The sequence below is a fragment of the Cottoperca gobio genome, chromosome 4 (genome assembly GCF_900634415.1).
Source record: "Cottoperca gobio chromosome 4, fCotGob3.1, whole genome shotgun sequence".
NCBI lineage: Eukaryota > Metazoa > Chordata > Actinopteri > Perciformes > Bovichtidae > Cottoperca > Cottoperca gobio.
This window is the reverse complement of record NC_041358.1, coordinates 6,313,527-6,333,194: the sequence shown is the minus strand read 5'-3', so window position 1 is coordinate 6,333,194 and position 19,668 is coordinate 6,313,527. Positions and strand designations below refer to the sequence as shown.

Below are 19,668 nucleotides of genomic sequence, written 5' to 3'. Positions count from 1 at the left end.
TTGCTCATAAATAACTAATATACCCAATTATCCCTGCCTACTGTAAGGGAAGATGATTTAAAAGTACATTGAAGTGGTAATGACACAAAGTAAGGGAAGTACAAATACATTTCTTGTAATATTTTTGTGTTTTTTTTGTATTTTGTAATTAATAAATACAATTCTGAAAAAGATTACAACATTTGAAAAAATAAAAATGAGTGTCAGATGTCTAAAGATCGAGCAGTTCATTGGCTACACAATAAAAGTGTCACTGGGAGGCTGTAGGCTGCAGGCTCCGTCTGTAAACAGAAGAATAGGGCTGGCATTTCCTTATCAGGTGGACACTGATTGGCCTTGATGGCTTTAGGAATCTTAAGGAAGCTGGAAACGATTTGTGGACATCGACAATGAACCCGGAAGTGTTTTGTTTTTTTAATCATTACTGCCGACGGGACAATAATGAGACCTAATAGGTAAGTTATGGGTTTAAGGGTTTGATTGTGAGTGTGCTTGCTTATGTGATATGCCTACTGTACTTGCTGCTGTGATTTTGATCTCAAAACAGTTTATCTCACTAAATAGATGAGATTAGAAGCTTTCTAAAAATATACGACATTGCGCAATCACTCCAACTACAGCTGACTGGCACAGCTGTAGTGCCTCTTAACACATTTTTTTAATAACCTTAAGTTTTATTTATTTATATACTAGCCCACCATGTATCTACCCGTCCAAGAGCACATTCACCATTGTAGTGCTGATAGACCGCCAAAAACTGGCAACTCCGCCAGTCAGTGTCGGCCGAGCAAGTTTAAATATCTTGTTTCTAGTTTATATTTACATATTTTATCAATTACTATTACATATTATTTGTAGGCTATGAGAGCAGACTCAGTGTATTAATGGGTTACATGTAATAGCCCTGCTTGTTTTTAGTATTTTTATGAAATATCTGTATTGACTGCATAATCATATCTATCACCCCTTTATTTAGCCCACTGCCACGGGAGCCACCAATTAAAGCTTGGCGAGCTGCGCAATGAGTAACACTGGACCCTCACCTGAACCAAAACTGAACCTTGAACCTTTACCCTGACAGGAGCTATTCTGCAGTATGAGTACTTTAAATGTTGATCATTTATCACATTTTTATGATAATACTTCTGTAATTTGACTTAAATACAATTTTGAATGCAATACTTTTACCTGTAGTGGAGTATTTTAACAGTGTGTTATTAGTGCTTTTATCTTAAGTAAAGGATCTGAATAATTCTTCCACCATTGGTGTGCGTGTATTTGTGCGTGTGTTAAGCACACACATCACATTTCTGCTCTGCTAACCTTACTCTCTTGGTTCTTCTTTACTCTGTACTCTTTCTTTCTAGTTCATCTATGTATGTATTTATGTTTTATGTTTATGTTTTATTATTAGGTATTTTTTAAAAGTTGAACTCCAGTATCTATGGGTGGACTGTGACTGTGCTTAAAAACTGCTGTTACAGGATGTGATGTGGCAGGGATGGGCTGCTCATTCTTCTTTCTTTGTATGCAAAAGCTGAACAGTGACTTCCTGTGAATCTCATAACTAGATGTCAGCTGTTGTGGTAAGTTTCCTTTTTTAAGTTATTATTTACTATTTGGTAATTATCTTACAAAAGCTTGCGGCTTTTGGCTTACTGTATAAATCGGTTAAATTTAACAATAACACTAACAATACAACAGAGCGTGTCATCTTACGCTGTTACTATAGTTACTGTCTTGCTACTAGGCGAATACTAAACATATGAAAGATTCCTGCAACAAGTTCCCGCGGTTCCGGTCCATCTATGCTCTCAGTCAAAAGCTAAGGTCTGAGATCTGGACACATTGTAATGGATAGCTGTTAACACCAAAGTCCTGCGGTGCATCTGGTTAGCAGAGCTAACAGCTAATGTAACAGAGCTAAACATAGAGGACAATTAAGCGTTAACAGTGACCTACAGTTTAGGCTGGGTGTCCATAAAGCCTTTTGTTTCTGACAGAAAAGTGCTGGCGCTGAGGACCGCTCACCGCTTGCTTTATGTGTGCTTATAACGCATACGCCGATAAAAACACAGCTCTCACCAGCATCATTCAGTGTCCGATCCATCTGCTCCCACAAATTAGTTTTTCTGTCTTTTGTTAGTTTTCAATTTGGAGGACGAAGTAACTCCGAAGAATCAATCTAGCAAACTTCTTGTTTAACAAAGCATTTATTTATATGATAAGACAAGCATGGAAAATATACCATGGAAAAGTGACCATCTTGTTTCACAGCCTCCTCTCTCCGCAGTCATCACGTCACATCCTATGGGGTCTTGGAACGACTCTGTCAGGGGCGCTCTCATATTATGCATTCACAATCACAATGATGAGTCACAATTATCAGTGATATGATAAGACAGCTATGAGTGAGTTGAGCTTCTTACCAGTCGAAGTATGAGCTTTATTTAATACATATAGTACCTAACATTTCTTCACCTGAGCTAGGTAAATACGTGCATTTGTCAGTTATTACCCAAGAGAATACATTTATTAGTTAATTATATCACACTTTGTTGTGATAGTTTTTGTCTGACATATCATACAGCTCGGGACAAACAAACACGTCAAAAACTAGCGTCTCCTCCATGTTCTTGGTAACCGGGTTATCTAATAATATAATTGGTTCCCTGAAAAGGAGTGACAGGAACGACACCTTTACGAAATTTTACCAGACATCTGTCAGAGAGGAAAGTAAGCAGATACATTTACTCCTCTTCTTTATTGATGTAGGCTACACTGCTGAGGGAGGTGCCTGTACTTTGTACAAAAGTGTATGTAGTTGTTATTGATTAAAAAGTGCCTTTACATTACGTTGCAAAACAATAAGAACCATCTGTTAACTTGGTTATAATCTGAATTAATGTTTTTAAACCAATCGTGTTAATACTTTATCTTGTGTGATTTTTTTAAATATATGGCTAGCACTGGCTATGAATCAAAACGCAAAAGAACATTTCTTCTTGAATGGAAAAAGTGCTATTCATTCATGCAAAATAAATATAATTATTTCCTAAAAAATGTAATTGTGTTTTTATTATGCTGCAGCCTTGTCGCAAAGAAAGAAAGAAAGAAAGAGATAGAGTGTGTGTGTGTGTGTGTGTGTGTGTGTGTGTGTGTGTGTGTGTGTGTGTGTGTGTGTGTGAGTGGTTCTGGCTCAGTGTGTTATTCTGCTAACCATTGTCTAATGATGTTAATGCTATGTCAACCACTAACGTTGACTGTCTTTTGGCCAGGTCATCTCTTCAAAACATATAGCTCATCTTTTAGTTTACCGAAGCCGACAGCCCACAGCTGCAATATAAGAGTTGAGATTGGCCCAGAGTATTCAGACTGGCGAGGTCAGGGAGACACTATGACTGTCTTACTTAAAATGTGTTGACGAGCATTTGAGGAGCCATCAAGGTGATCTTCCATCTTTAGGTAAACAATTGATGGAATGCCTTGTTTATGATAAATATCGAGGGAGAGAATTGATGGTGGCAGACAATGTGACTCGGTATTCGTTTGTATTGTTCATTATCTGTTCTTCTTGTGCAAGACTCTAATAAACCTTCAGGGTAAGACATCACTTCGGTCTCCTGCAGCTTCTTTGGTTTTCAGTGCTCTGCTCATTAAGATTTTCCTTCACATGTATCGCTATGTTTAAAGGCCAATTCACGATTATTGCGAAATCGTAATGCGTGTATGATAATGGCTCCAGGTTGAGAAGATGGTTAGTGTGCATGCGACTCTGTCTGTGTATACACTACTAACACATCAACTGGCGAAGCCACCTAACGTTACCCATTAGACTACCTCTTGTTCAACTGTTGCAAGGCAGAGGATGCCAGTCAGTCAGTTGGTTATCTCGCAGAGTACAGTTAGCTCGTTTCTAACTGCTCGTTGCTCATATTGTTGTGAAGTCTAGCTGCTGCATGCTAACTTGGTTACTGTGGATTATCATTATGAACAAACTGGCAGTCCTTTAAGCAAGCGCTTGCTTTTCTACCATTAAAAGAAGGTGAATATGCTTATTACCAGTCTGCAGTGTAATAAAAAAGCCATCTGATGTGTACAGCTCCACTCGTTGGTCAGGTGCTAACACGACGTCCTAAAAACTAAACTAAACGAAACTAAATGGCATATAATTTTAAATATCGGACTGTAAAACACGCTGATCTCCTTTAATCTGTATTATTTTTTAATCTTTTGCTCAACTTTCTCATTTACAGAACGAGACGCTCAACAATGAAGCCGCCTCCTCCAATTGAAAAATGGACCAAGGAAGACGTCCACCTGTGGCTGATGACAGAGGTCAAAGTTCACGTGACTTGTGCAAACAGATTTTGTGAAGAGGAAGTGTCGGGAGAGAGTTTAGTAGTCTTTGAAAAGACAGACATATTGGACATGGGAATAAAACACGGTCCTGCTGTCAAAATCACATCTTATCTAAATAGTCTAAAGGAAGGATCCAAACATGAGTCAAAGTTCCCAGCATATGTGGAAAACTGGACAAAAGAGCAAGTGAACCAGTGGTTACTTCAATATGTGATGGTCTATAGCAAATATGTAGAACGGCTCCTTGAGGAAGATGTGTCTGGAGATTGTCTCGTTTGCTTCAAGAAGCAGGATTTTCGGGACCTGGAAGTGAAAAGTGGTCCTACTGTAAAGATTCTGGCAGAACTCCGTCAGCTAAACGACAAATCAGAACCACCATTGCAACCCATCCCTGACACCAGCACAAAACTGACCGAAACTCCAAACCCCACTCAACCTGAACTGAGTCTGGCTCAGGCCATAGCAACCAAACAACCAGTATCCTCACAAAACAAAATTGAATTAGAAACAGAAAATGAGACTGAAAATGCTCAGCAGCCATTCAAGAGAGCTTCAGAGAAGGAGAAAATTCAGCAGCCAAAGGACTTGGTGGCCAGGAGAAAAGAAACTAATGGGGTATGTAGTTCTATTTCATCCTTATGAGCGCCAGAGGCAATGCTTAACACTGAATACGTTCCATCTTGTGCATGCGCAGGTCGAATATTTAACAAAGTCACGTGTGACCTCGGATGACCCCGGTCATGTATAAGATCCGGTGTCATCGACGAGATCAGTCCTTAATTTCTTCTTGCTAAGACGCAGGCGAGTACTCTCTGAGCATTAGCTTGAGCTAATCAGGAAGTATACTATCACTTAAAAAGTTTGTCGCTGTAGCCTCGCGACCGCGTTGGTCGGAGCTGCGGGTTACTTGCCCCCCAGAGGCTGTGACGGGCTGTCCCTCTCAAAGAGGGAACTGTGTGTCACCGATTTTGGACCTTCGTACTGGCGGACTCCGGTCAAGTTCATCGGTGGTGAGATCGTTAAGTTTTGCAACAACCTACAAATGTATGTTTGTTGGCTAACGCTAGTGGATCTAGCCGTTAATATGTGGTGTACATTACTGTTGCAGCTGTTTTTTATTTCAGTTAGTGGAGTGCTCTGGAAGAAGCACTCAAATCTGACTGGTGGACTGCTAGCAGGAGCTTGCCGTCATTTAAACTATGGGCCTACAGTATCTCCTACGCTGGGTTTGTACAAGTTAGCAGTGTGCTCTAGCTCACACTAACCTACAAATGGCATCAGTGAAGGGAGCGCCCTCCTCCCCTCTCACTGCACATACTGCCCCCTGGCCGGTGTTTCTACAAGTTAGTGTAATAGCAATTTAAATGTCTACTGTTTAAATAATGTTCTAATAATGTTACAAGTGATGATCTGCCTATTTCTCTTTTCATGCATTTGCACAACTTTACAAGTTCCCTTATCAAGCCAGGGTCAACTGCCTTTTCTTGTCGTAATGGGGGAGGCATTGTAAAACAGGACACAGATGGTCCTCTCTTTAGATTTACATACTGATTAACTCTCTGGGAAAGAATCTTGGGTGTGACATTTTTTTTAGTGTTTACATAACTGTTATCAAGGAGACGGTCAGGATACCATGTTGCTCCAAGAAACAAATATCTATATACCCAAAGATAAAAGGATGGAGTTTCCCAGGACTGGGTTCATCAGATTGGAGGGAATGACCTTACAAACATCAAAAGGAACTAATCTAACAGAGATCATCTTTGGTTTATTGCTTGTTTACAGTGAATAACAGATGTGCTGATCAATCACCTATTGACTGATGTTTTATTGTTCTATTGGTCATCAGCAGGTTGTCCCCTGCTGTGTTTATCACTCAGTCACTAAAAAGTCAAGGAAACAAGTGTGTGTATAAATTGTCTATGTATCCTCATTCAATCTGTGCTCTCCTACAGACTACACCAGTGCTCTGTAGGACTGGTACCTTTGAGACCTCAAATAAATGCACAAAGACAACTCTGTCTCTATCACCATTTATTTGACTTTATATACATCTCTCCAGAGTAAAGCAGGAAAACTTCCACAACATTAGCAGTGTGCTCTAGCTCATGCTAACAGCAACAGTGAAGGGAGCGCTCTCCTCCCCTCTCACTGCAGATACTGCTCCCTGGCCTGGTTCACCAAGGAGTGCTCTCGCAGCAGCAGAGTTTTTTTCTACTGCATGGTCGCCACGGCTATAACACCTGTATGGCTCCTCTTCAAACCAGAGGACGGCCATGACCTTTGCCCCTCTTGCCTTGGCCTCGAGCATCTGAGGGAGGGCCTCTCGGAGGATCCGTGCATGAATTGCACCATCATGCCTCGTGCGGTGAGGGCTGGAACAGATGGGTGAAGCTGGCGTCCCCTTATCTGAGCAGTGGACTCCAGCCCAACCTACCCATGCTAGGCATCGCACCGCAGAGACTGCAGGTGCTCCGCAGAGACTGAGGGTGCTCCGCCCAAGAAGAAGGCTAAGTCTGACAAACTGTCTTCTAGGATGGACCTGCTGTCTACCGAGCTGGCCCAGATGAGATCACTCCTTCTGGCTCTCCATTCTGGTGCTGGTACGGAGGGTGCTGCTGCACCCACTCAAACCAGGGATAACTTAAATCCAGAGGAGGATATTGTCTCGATGGCAGCTTCAGCCACTCAATTTAATGAGTGCGACGAAGAGGAGCCCTCCTGTGCTTCCAGAAGCGGGCCTGGCTCCTGTTCCTCGGCTTGTTGCTCCTTGGAGGAGGCAGAAAACAGCTCCGTGGGGACTGTCATTCGCATGGCGATGTCTTGCCTGCAGCTGGATGTACGGCAGTCAGAATCGACGCCTGCTGGTACTTTCTTCAGGTGCACTCTGGCACCCACCATCTTCGGCCAAACCCTGGCGGACATACAGGACATGGGCAGATTTGGCCTTGACTACATGCCAGCTGTTGAGCCTACCATCATAGTTTCTAGGGCTTATGATACAGTGGCACGCATGGGCCGTATCGGCAAGATTCCCTCTCTCACCTCATGCTCGCCCTGTCATCCTCACTGCAGCAGGATGCTTTCGGCGCTTCCTCCCCCAGCCTCAGTGATGCTTCACTACAGGCATTTGCCTTAATGTCAGGAGAACTTGGACGCCTGATGTCCACTTTGGTTCAGACTCGCCGTCAGGTGTGGCTGGCGCAGTCACCTTTGTCAGAAGTCTGTAGAAGGACCCTGCGTTCGGTCCCAGTGGAACCGGGGGAGCTGTTCTGCTAAGCAGGCCTACATGGGCTTGGGTCATCGTAGGGATACGCCTCCCCTCCTGGTAGGCCTAGGGGTTCCACATAGCTGCCCCCCGAGGCTGTCCTCAGCCACCAGTTCACTCCAGTAGGCACCAGGGCCTCAGCGTGCCACTGAGAAGCCGGCCCACTACCATATGCTCTAACCGTTTGAACTTGGAGAAGAGTTTTTCTAACCCCTCTCAGAGCCTGACCTTAATTTGTGTCGCTCTGGACACAGTCACTATGAGGGCCTGTCCATCAGCTCAAAGCGTGGACGACATCCTTAAACTTCTGCCCCTCTTCCAAGGAGGTTAGTCTTTGCCCTACATTCTGTTTCTCCGCCTCTTGGGCAAACTGCCAGCTGCCTCAGCTGTCATTCCCTTGGGCTTATTGTCACTGTGTCCCTTGCAGAGATGGCTAAACGGCCTCCACTTGGACGCCAAGTGCCACAGACACAGGAGGGTCAGGGTGTCACATCAGTGCCTCTTTGCTCTATCCCCATGGAGGGAGAGGGCTTATCTGTCAAGAGGCGTGCCCATGGGTTCTGTTCCTTCCCGCAGAGAGACTGTTACCACAGATGCCAGCCTCTCTGGATAGGAGGTGGTGTGACAGAACAGGACAGCTCGGGACAGTGGTCTGCCCTAAACCGTACAGAGCACATCACTGTGCTAGAGCTACGGGCTGTGCACCTGGCGCTCAAGCACTTCCTGCCATACCTGAGAGGGAGGCATGTGCTTGTTTGGCCGGACAACACCACGACAGTGTTTTGTATAAACCATCGAAAAGGGCCACAAAATATACAAGGTCGCTAGAAATGTCCCAGGCTTTTCTGACGTGAGCGGCCCCTTGCTTGACCAGCCTACGGGCAATGTATCTACCAGGGGAGCGGAACAATGTCGCGGACTTCCTCTCCCGCATCAAATCTCCACCAGGGGAGTGGCGGCTTCATCCAGAGGTGGTGTCGGTACTTGGCGCCGCTTGAGTGGCAGCCTGTTACAGCAGCTCCTACTCACTGCTGAGTAGTTTCTATTTTATCGTGTATTTTAGTACTTATTTTTTTAAATGATTATTTTGTGTTTACTGCTCTGCAACCTGTCTGGAAATCATGGACACCAAACCCGCTATTCTTGCACTGGTTTTCTTCTTACTTATCCTGTTAACTATGACTGGGGATTGCACGTGCAGCCAGCGCATTGTTTACACCAGGGACCAGCTGTTAGCATCCCGTAGCATGGCGGTGCTAACCGGCAAGAGACCCGATGTTCCCCGTGAGCTGAGGAGAAGAAGAAGAGGATATCTGAGCTGCGGGCTAGGAAGCAACGCTATAGACCTGTCCTTCCATCCATTGTAATGGGAAATGTACGTTAGCTTTCCAATAAGATGGACGAGCTAGCGGCGCTGACCCAGCACCAGAGGGAATACCAGGAGTGTAGCATCATGGTATTCACAGAGACTTGGCTAACCAAGCTAATACCGGACACTAATGCCACTTGGACGGTTTTCATTTGATACGGGCGGACAGGACGAAAGAGAGTGGTAAGAGGAAATGAGGAGGGCTGGCTGTGTTTGTGAACAATAGATGGTGTAACTCTGGGCACATCACTATCAAAGATCAAGTTTGCAGTGGGGACGTTGAGCTACTGGCTGTTAGCATTCGGTCATATTATCTGCCGCGGGAATTCTCGCATGTTATCGCGGTAACGGCGTATATTCCCCCTTCTGCTAACGCTGATGTGGCTTGTGAAGTCATCAACTCCACTTTAGGCAGGCTAAAAACACAGCACCCAAACGCCCTCCTTCTGATCTCTGGTGACTTTAATCATGTCTCTCTTTCCACCACTCTGCCCACATTCAAACAGTATGTCACATGCCCCACCAGAGACAATAAAACACTGGACTTACTGTATGCCAACACCAAGGAGACATACACCTCATCTCCTCTCCCTCCCCTGGGTAGATCAGACCACAACCTGGTACACCTCCTGCCTGTGTACAAATCCCTCGTATGCAGACAGCCAGTGACCACACGCACGGTGAAGAGATGGTCTGCGGAGGCCCTGCAAGACTGTCTTGACTCCACTGCATGGGATGTGTTCACGGACTCTCATGGGGAGGCCATCAACAGCCTCACAGACTGTATAACGGACTATATTAACTTCTGTGTGGATAACGACGTACCCACCAGGACTGTACAATGTTTGACAAACAACACACCATGGATGAATCCTGAGATAAAGGCTCTCCTCAAAGACAAAAAGGGGCCTTTAGGTCAGGTGACAAGGAAGAGCTGAGGATTGTTCAGAGGGAGCTAAGGTGAAAGATCAGGGAGGGAAAGAACACCTACAGGAAGAAGATGGAGGAGCAGCTGCAGCAGAGGAATGTTAGCGGTGTCTGGAGAGGACTGAAAACCATTTCTAGGTACAAGGACTCTCAGACTCACAGCTCAAGGGGGACCTAAAGTGGGTGAATGACTTGAACATTTTCTTCAATAGATTTGATCAGTCAGGCGCCCCTCCCCCGGCTCATTCCCCTGTGCTGCAACTTCCATTGTTCTTATCACCGGTGAACTGTACAATCACCACGGCCCCTGGTAGACCACCACACCAAGAACAGACTATTCCAACACTGTGTGCAATTATCAATGCCATGTGCAATATTCACTTTTTTTTATAACTTCCGCAATTACCACTGTCATGTGCAATATTCACTCTTACAAATTTTTTCCAATGACACTTTTGCTCTTTGCTGTAACAACGTAAATTTCCCCGTCGTGGGACAAATAAGGGATTTCTGATTCTGATTCTGTGCTTTTCGGTGGGGCAAAGGTAGATATATTTTGCCTCGAAGCTTTCAACCCACTGTCCCCTACAGTTCTCCCTGACGGAGAAGACCAGCCCTCTGGGTCAGGACGCTCTGGCTCACACGTGGCCAGACGGTCTTCTCTACGCCTTTCCACCCCTTCCTCTGATCAGAGTGATTCGACAGAGCCACAGGCTTCTTCTGGTGGCCCCCTTTTGGCCAGCCAGGACTTGGTCTCTCTGCTGCACAGACTCTGCTGCGGTACGCCCTGGCGTCTTTACCTGTGGGTTTGGCCGCTGGACCTGAACCACTGCTGTGTAAATGCATAGAGCCTGTCAAAATGACTATTGTGAATGTTAGAGTACTGTCTACTTGTCGGCAGTACGAGAATAGATGGAAGCTGTTTTCTGACTAGTGTACAGATCGAAACAGGGACCCAGTACGTTGCTCTGGGCCTACTATCCTTGAGTTTCTGCAGTCTCTTTTAGACGGTGGCCGGTCTCCCGTGTATGTGGCTGCTATTTCTTCGCAACATACTAAAGTTGACAACAACACAGTGGGGAGCCACAGGCTGGTATCCCTCTTCTTAGGGCAGCTCTAAGGTTGCCCCCACCCCCCACCCGAGGGCCCCAAGGGCTCCTACATGGGACCTGCCCCTGGTTTTGGACGCCCTATGCCTGCCTGCCTTTGGAACAGGCAGAGCTAAGGTGGATGTCGGCCATGACTGCTTTTTTCGATGTCATCATTTCAACAAAGTGTGTAGGGGAGCTACAAACCTTGTCTGTGAACAATTTATGTTTAAGGTGGAATTCTGATGGCTCTGGTGTCTGGTGTGGCCAAATACAGCGTTCCTTCCTAAGGAGTTGGCACGCTCACATCTGAATCGGCCTATCCAGTTGGCTCAGTTTGACCCCCCTGTAGGAGACAGGCAGGAAAGGTCAAGACTCTTGTGCCTGGTGCGAGCCCTTAGAGCTTATATCAGGTATACCGCATATGTATACCGCATGCATACGACAATCGGAAAAACTCTTTATCTGTTACGATGATCCTAAGAAAGGCTACGCTCTCTCGAAGCAGCGCCTGTCCCACTGGATCGTGGATGTAATTTCCCATGCATACAGGGCGAATGACCGTTCTCTGCTGGCCAGAGTAAAGGGCCACTCTACCAGGAGTGTCTCCACATCACGGGCAACCCTGAGAGGTGTGCCCTTCGATGACATATGTGCTGCGGCCATATGGGCATCACCGAGCACATTCCCCAGGTTTTACAGGATCAATGTAGCCACCCCTCATCCGTTAGGCGTGGTTCTTATGCAGAGTCCCTCTGCGCCACCTTTATGAGATAGGTATTCGGGATTCCTTGCGACTCTGTTGTTATAGTCATCCAGTGTTAAGCAATGCCTCTGGTGGTCAGTAAGGAAGAAATAGAACAAAAGTTACGTATGTAACTATGGTTCTATGAATCCTGGATGACCACCAGAGTTCTTAGCCACTCGGAATCTCGTGATTTCGCAAGAAGATTCTGTAGGACTGATCTCGTCGATGACACCGGATCTTATACATGACCGGGGTCATCCGAGGTCACACTTGACTTTGTTGATATAAATATTCGACCTGCGCATGTGCGAGACGGAACGTATTCAATGTTAAGCACTACCACTGGCGGTCATCCAGAATTCATAGAACCGTAGTTACATACGTAACTTTCGTTTTATTGGTCATAGTATATGAAATATTGCATCCAGTCTGTTAAAAGAGCCTTTTGACGAAATACTAAAATCACAAAGACATAAAACTAAGCAGTTTTTGCATTTTTAGAACATCTCAAGGCAAAACAAACCTTCAGGAGCAAATATAGGCTGTGATTAAAATAAAGTTTATACTAAATATTAAATGTTTTCTTCCTGCAGAACAAAGTCCTACAAGATATACTCAAGATCACTGTGGAGATCAAGAATACTCTTGACAACCTTTCAAAAGATGACCTGAAAGAATTTCATTTCTATGAATACACTAAATGCACGAATAAATCGATTCCTAAAGGTAAACTGGAGGGCAAGGACACGATGGACACTGCTAAGCTAATGACAGACCACTATGGAGACAAAGACGCTTTACGAGTCACACTAGACAGTCTACAAAACATCAATCAGCGTGAAGTTGCTCATGAGCTGAAAAACAGGATGGGTAAGACAACCAATGTACAAATGTATTCAAGTAGTGAAGTATCAATAACTGGTCCTAAACATTATTTGTTAGTAGTTAGTATTTTACTGATAATCTGCGTTCTTTTTTTATGTTTTCTATCCTATCTTGCTGACACGTACTTAAATTAATCACTTTCAACAAATCCCAAAACCACTAAAACAGTGAACTGATCCTACAAACAAGAATAACCTGTACATTAAACTACATATGTTCAAGGTGTTTTTAAAGATTTACATTTTCAGAAGCCTGTTGCTGAGAGCCAGACATAGGAAGTTAGAAAGTATTGAGACACGTTGTTGGGTTTTGGTATTTAATGGGATTTGCTAACAATGAAAAAATATATAGAATAACACCAGCCTTAACCTTTAATGTTTAATAGAGAGGTGTTGTCTTGTGTCTATGTTTTTATTTATTTATTAAATAATGCATTTCATTAACTTGTCATACAGGTCAACTGGAGCAGCAGAGTCTTCTTTCGAAAGACCTTTTGAAGAAAGAAGCTAACCAGGGGGACAAACTAAAGAATTTGTTAACTTGTGGTGAGAACTCACTCGACCAATATGACAGATTTGTTATTGTTGTGAACAAGAGCAGTCCAGAACAAGTGCAGTATCTCCAGTTTTTGAATAAGCTAAAACTGTTCTGTGTGTTAGACTTTGACCCCAACTCTATTGCTCCTGGGGGACTCTGTCATTCCTACAGAGAGTCAAGGATGGCCAATCTGCATAACCCATCACAATATAAAGGACAGACTGACTCAGTAATAAAGGACCTTAACCTCCGCAAACAGACTAGCTGGGTCTTCTGCAATGGCAGACATGACCTTGACAGCGACTTGAACAAAGAGTTAGACTATAAGCACTGGCTGAGGAAATCTTGCAGGGATGTAGAGCAGTTGGTATCATTCATTTGCAACCCCGAAGTTCTTCTCCGTGGAAGAAGTCTCATCATATTCCTCCTACTTTCACCTGTGGCCACTGAGAAAGACCCAATCTTTGACATCTACAAGTCTTTCATAAAACACACTAAGGAGGAACACATCATAACTATTTGCGATTCTCAAAGCACGTATGAGAAGTGGAGGGAGCTGATACTAGAAAAGTGTGATTTTGATATTGACTGTCTATCCATAAATGAACTAACCCTAAGTGAGATCAATGGTACTATAATGGCACTAGGACCATTCAATCAGTCATCTGGAAGGCTGCTTCCTTCTTCTGGTTCCAGTGCCATTGTCTTCAAACAGAAGGATGAAGATTTCATGACTGCTCTGGATATTTTATGTCAGAATCAGTGTGAAAACACCTATGATGAGAAAAGTCCAGAGTTCGATGACTTCAGAATCAAAGTTGAGGAGGAATTCTACAGAGGAGGCAAAGTCAAATGGTGGAACTTCTACTTCTGTGACAAAGATAAAGAGAAGCCATTTGTTAAACGGGACAAGTATGAAAATGTGAAAAAGATGATTAAGTCTCAGTTGAGAGATTCAAAAGATGTTTGTGCTCTGCTCAATCTGTTTCATCAACCAGGCTGTGGAGGTACCACCTTAGTAATGCATGTGATGTGGGATCTCCGTCATGAGTTCAGATGTGCTGTGCTGAAAGACAACGCACTGCCAAAGACAGAAGTTGCCATTCAAGTTAGGAGGCTCATGAAACTTGAAAGTGACAAACCATCTCCAGTTTTGCTGTTCGTCGATGATTTAACTGAATCCGAGAATCCTCACGATCTTGTGAACTGCATACGTGAAGAAGTTAGCTTGAACATTAATGTGGCTGATGAACCAAACTGCAAAGTCATCATCCTTAACTGTGTTCGTTCACATAGCCCAAAGGAGCAATACAGGCAACACAATCCAACACAAAGTCAACACATAACTTCTTCATTGACAAAAGAAGAGCAGAAGGAGTTTGAAAAGAAGCTCAAAGAGCTCAAAGAAACTCATGAAAAACCAGAAAACTTTTACAGCTTCATGATCATGAAGAATAATTTTGACAAAAAATACACTGATGATCTTGCTCGTAACACACTGGAGAACTTTGATTTCAGCAAAAAGGAGGCCCGACTGTTTGCCTTCCTAGCATTACTGAATACCTATGTGGCAAAATCTGAGATTTCTCTCTCTCTCTCTGAAAATATTTTGGGGATGCAAATTAGAGATTGGAGCGTTGACAGTGTACTGGACAGAATGAAGCCATATTCAAACTTTCTCATCGTACACAAAGTTGAAGAATGGGGAGGATACAAAGCAATCCGAATCCTTCATCCGACCATTGCATCTGCCTGTCTGGAAGAGTTGGAGAGAAGCTGCTCTTTAAAAGTCAGCGATATCACTATGGAAATTCTTCACTGTGATCTGTTCTTCAGTGTTGGAGTTGCCAAACACAGACTCTCAATTCAACAAATGTTGATTAAAAGGCTGCACAAGAAAGATGAGCGAAAACAATTTTCTCCTCTTATAGAAGAAATCCACAACAAGCAAGGGAGACAAACTGTCCAAGAAATCTTTGTGAAAGCATCATCCAGGTTTGTGACAAGTGTATCTATTCCTCAGGCACTGGCGAGATATTTGTACATCAATGAACGTGACTTCCCAGATGCTCTGAAATGGGCAGAAACGGCCAAGAACATCAAAGAAAACCCATACACATTAGACACAATTGGGCAGATTTACAAAAGTAATTTAAAATGTAACAAAGACAGAGAAAAACAGGAAACAACACGCAATCCAGAAGACTTAAACACAAACATTAAACTAGCCACTAAAGCTATTACAGCGTTTAAAAGGGCACAAGAGCTGGCAAACACTGAGGATGAACTGGAAGCTACTGATGATGAGTCGGATGACTATCCCAGAAAGTCATATAATGTTAATGGCTATGTGGGTGTGCTGGAAATCGCTTTCCTGGTCTTTGAGATATTGCGCATATTGCCGTTCTTTGACGAAAGTGATCCAATGAAGAAGAAGTACTTGCAGAGTTTCCTGCAAAAAGCATTCCCAATCACCAGCGTGTATAAGGAGGACAATGAGAAGAACAACAGATACGTGGAGATCATCAAGGAACACGAGCAGTTTCTCCTCAGTTTGAAAACTGAAGTAAAAGACACGTTTGAACTCCTTGACTCTTACTTCACATATATAAAAGCTAATGATTCAGGCTTTGATTCAAAGAATCGTAGGACAGTCTGTGGTCATTTTAAAGACTATGTGAATCTTTTTTGCACATCAACAGAGGAAATAAAAAAAGAACGACAAAGCAATCCTAATCTCAATCTGAAAATCAATATTGAAGAACGAAGATCCTTTCTGGAAGAGAATAATGCAGATACATTCGCAGGGATTCTTCAGCATTTGGACAAACCTGCCGTAGAGATCGAGGGGATCACAAAATGCTATGCATTCTTACAACAACAACAATTTATCAACAAAACACAAAAGACAAAGGGAACAATCAATTACATTTTGTCAAACATAGTTCTTTACCTTTTGAAACCAAACTCTAAACGTGTAAAGAGTAACAGCCACCTGTCTGATCTACTTTTGAAAACTCTGCAAGAAGTAGGACTAAGGTATCCCTTCCCTGACCCATACTACCTGGCTCTGCTGTTATTCTGGCCAAGTTCTACTGAGGACAACAAAGAAATCGTGACATATGTGAGAGCAATTCGAAACTCATCTCGCAAGCACCTGATTTTATTGTGTCGAAATAGGAGCACTGTTGCCCACCTCTACTTGGGGAAAGAAGAAGGACTCAGGAGGCTTGTTTCTAAACCTCAACTAGATGAGAATTTTAAAAAGATGCGCCGTGATACCTTGGCACAACTTTGGCGAAATGGAGATACATTTAAAGACAAAGCAATTATCAGCCGCCTTCGTCGAGTCAGTGGAACCATTGAGCAAGGAGAGGTGTTTGCAAACTATGGAAAACTGAAAATCCCTGTGCGTCCAGCTCTCATTGCTGGTACAAGAAGTGGTGGCAGTACAGAAAATGTTTCTTTCTACCTTGGTTTTGCTATTGATGGACCCCTTGCTTATGACATCCAGAATGAAAACTAGGGTAGTTGATTGTACAAACAAGTGCAACACAAGCACTGACACATGAACTGTACAATGTGAACAATAGGTGTGGCATCCAGTGACTTAGTGTGATGGAAACTCTTCATGAAAGCACACGAGTAAATTAATACTATTGATTGCAAGGTTAAATAGCAATTCCATAGCTCGAGCTTCATATTTTATTTTATGTTCATTTTATGTCACTTAATCTTTTATAAACATTTGATACTTTCTGATGAGTTTTTGTTTGGTTGTTTTTTGTTGTCTGTTCCATATGTGGCACATTCAGCAAACAGTCTCCTTTTCATTTCTATTCCTTTGCAAGTGCACATATCACAATACAGTTGCTAAACATTTTTTCTTTTGTACAAACAAGTGCAACACAAGCACTGACACATGAACTGTACAACGTGAATAATCCAGTGACTTACTGTGATGGAATTTCAAAGTCAACTCATAAAAACTTGAGCAAATGATAAGTAAGACAGATTGCAGGGTTGAATGCCAATCATGTTTTATATTCTTTTTTATTTCATTTCATGTTCTATAAACATTTGTTATCCACTTTTGTTGGTTTGTTTTTGTTGTCGTCTGTTGCAGATTCAAAGTAGTTAGCAGTAAAACTGTTGCTCATTTTCTTGAAGACAAAGAAATCAAGGAGCCCTGGATCTGCCAAATCCCAGTCGAGAACCATTGATCGAGAAGAAGGCGTTGGAGGGTTAAATGCCATCCTGTAGCTCTAGCTGTAGTGCTGTTTAACCCCATGTGTGAACCCTCCCCCTCCAGACCAAACAGTTGTGTAGTGTTGAAGTTTGAAGCAATTTTGCTAAAACAATATTTAGGCTACACAGGGTTATCTATTTTATTTTGTTGTTACTTTATTCTGTGATTGTATTCTTTATTGTGCATAGTCTTTTTTAAAGACTTAAAGAATAAAGTATGGAAGCTTTATATTACATGTGTGTGGCGCCCCTCTGTTGTGTAGTGATTGGTAGCTCTACCTATCTGCCCGATTAGTTTGTATTTTGTGTTTGTATTGTAGATTTGAAGTTTAGCACAATTTGGTCCACACAGCATTTTTATAACATTTTGTTGGTATTTCATAATGTGATTGCATTTTTGAATGTGCATTGTTTTTCTTCTGTATGTAACAGACTTTTGGAGAAAATATTTCTCTTTGAGGACTTAAAGAATAAAGTATGGAAGGTTTATATTTCATGTGTGTGGTGCCACTCTGTTGTGATTGGTAGGTCTGTTTATCTTTTTAAAAGGAATGTAAGATGCTGTAAGAAACTGTAATGTTAGTAATCAAAGTAGATATGAGTCGTTGAGACGTGTGTGTTTGTGCACAAGTACTTCATGCCATAAGTCAGTGCCCAACTTAAGCCACCCCAGTCAAAAAACTTGACAACTTGCAACTTGACAGTGCGCATTACACAGAGCAGATTGAAAATTGTATGTCAGACTTTGACAATTGGTTTCAAGACTTTGCTTTACTTGAGCCAATCGCTACATTTATGTGCTACCCATTTAGGGAAGATATTGAAGTTGATTCACTCGCACTGCCACACTGTTTCACCTGAACTCATGTACAGTGGATGATGGGATGCTGACAGACTCATGGACAGCTTTGGAACTTACTCACAGAGGAAAAGTACCCAAACATGAGGACATGTGCTCCCTCCTGCATTATTTAGCTGTACTTATTGATGCGAGTCACCCTTTTCCCACATGAAGATGATCAAGTCCAAGTACCGGTGATGTGCCCTTCCGTGTCGAGGTTTCGAAGCGTGTGTCGAGTAATCGATTTTTGTGAAGTGCGTATCGAGGCCTGTGTCGATGACGTATTTGATGACTTTCGAAGCGGGTTTGGCGTGCGATTCGAAATATATGGGGGAGCGAACCGCAATTGAGCCCCCTCATAATCAACACTTTATATAACCGCAAATTTGTGGGTTGTTGTTGTCGTAGTATGCATTGTTGCTGTTGAGTTGTTGGTATTGCGTTTGTATTGGATCATTATGGAGCCAGCTAACTAGCGAAACAATTGTTATGCACACCAGCATCATCTTCCTTGTGAGCAAGTAAAGATACCAAATCTAAATCTTTACATTTATTGTCCACTTGATGGCGCAGTAGAGCAAATGAAGCACCATGAAGCTTCGGCACATGTGCAAACCAATTCGATGGAAAGCTTCAATGCTTCATGAAGCTTCATCTCGCCATCACTACCGATCCACCATGATGATGATCATCTGGAAGCCTGCTTGAGGCTGGCTACCTGCAGTTACTGTTACTATGCAAACCTGGCTGACTCTGTTCAGTGCAAGTCATCACAGTAAGGTAGTGACCAGAAATGTATTGAATTGTATTGTGCCATAAGGGTTCATGCAGTGTAGCAAGGTACGCCAACATATATTGTATATTTAAAGTATATTCAGTACATATATAAATAAATAGATTTAGCATTTGTTAATACAGGTAGATCATTTTGACCAGGTGTGAAGTAAATTACTCCTGATTGTATTAATTCACACTTGAAAGACTATCATATGTATTTGTCTACCTCAATCAATATGTATTTCTGCACTATGAATATATTTCTGCACTATGAATGTATTTCTGCACTATTATGTATTTTCTGCACTGAATGTATTACAAACATAATAGGGACACTTCCCCTTTAAGAGAACAGGTCAACAAACCATCACTTCCTGACTCTGCTGACGGAGGAGCGTGACGGCGCCAACGGGGACCAATGAGGAGAAGGTCAACGCCTTCACCATATATTTAGCCATATGTTTTACGAGCCTTTGGACACACTTGAGCGGAGCCGTAAGACAGCAACCTGGGGGTTTCTTGGCCATTCAGTCTGTGGAAACGGCGATGCAAATTGTGTCCTCAGCTGAGAGTATTTTCTATGTTTGACTTATCACGTTAATAAATATATCGATTTAA

General features: G+C 42.9%; 1 protein-coding gene across 1 annotated transcript; it reads left to right on the top strand.

The window, feature by feature from the left end:
• The first annotated feature begins 441 nt into the window (after positions 1-441).
• On the top strand, positions 442-17,884 carry LOC115006928 (sterile alpha motif domain-containing protein 9). Its single transcript, XM_029429557.1, has 4 exons — positions 442-455; positions 4,257-4,977; positions 12,356-12,632; positions 13,103-17,884. The coding sequence occupies exons 1-4, from the start codon at positions 442-444 to the stop codon at positions 16,708-16,710; spliced, it is 4,620 nt and encodes a 1,539-aa protein (XP_029285417.1). The 3' UTR covers positions 16,711-17,884.
• The last annotated feature ends 1,784 nt before the right edge of the window (positions 17,885-19,668 follow it).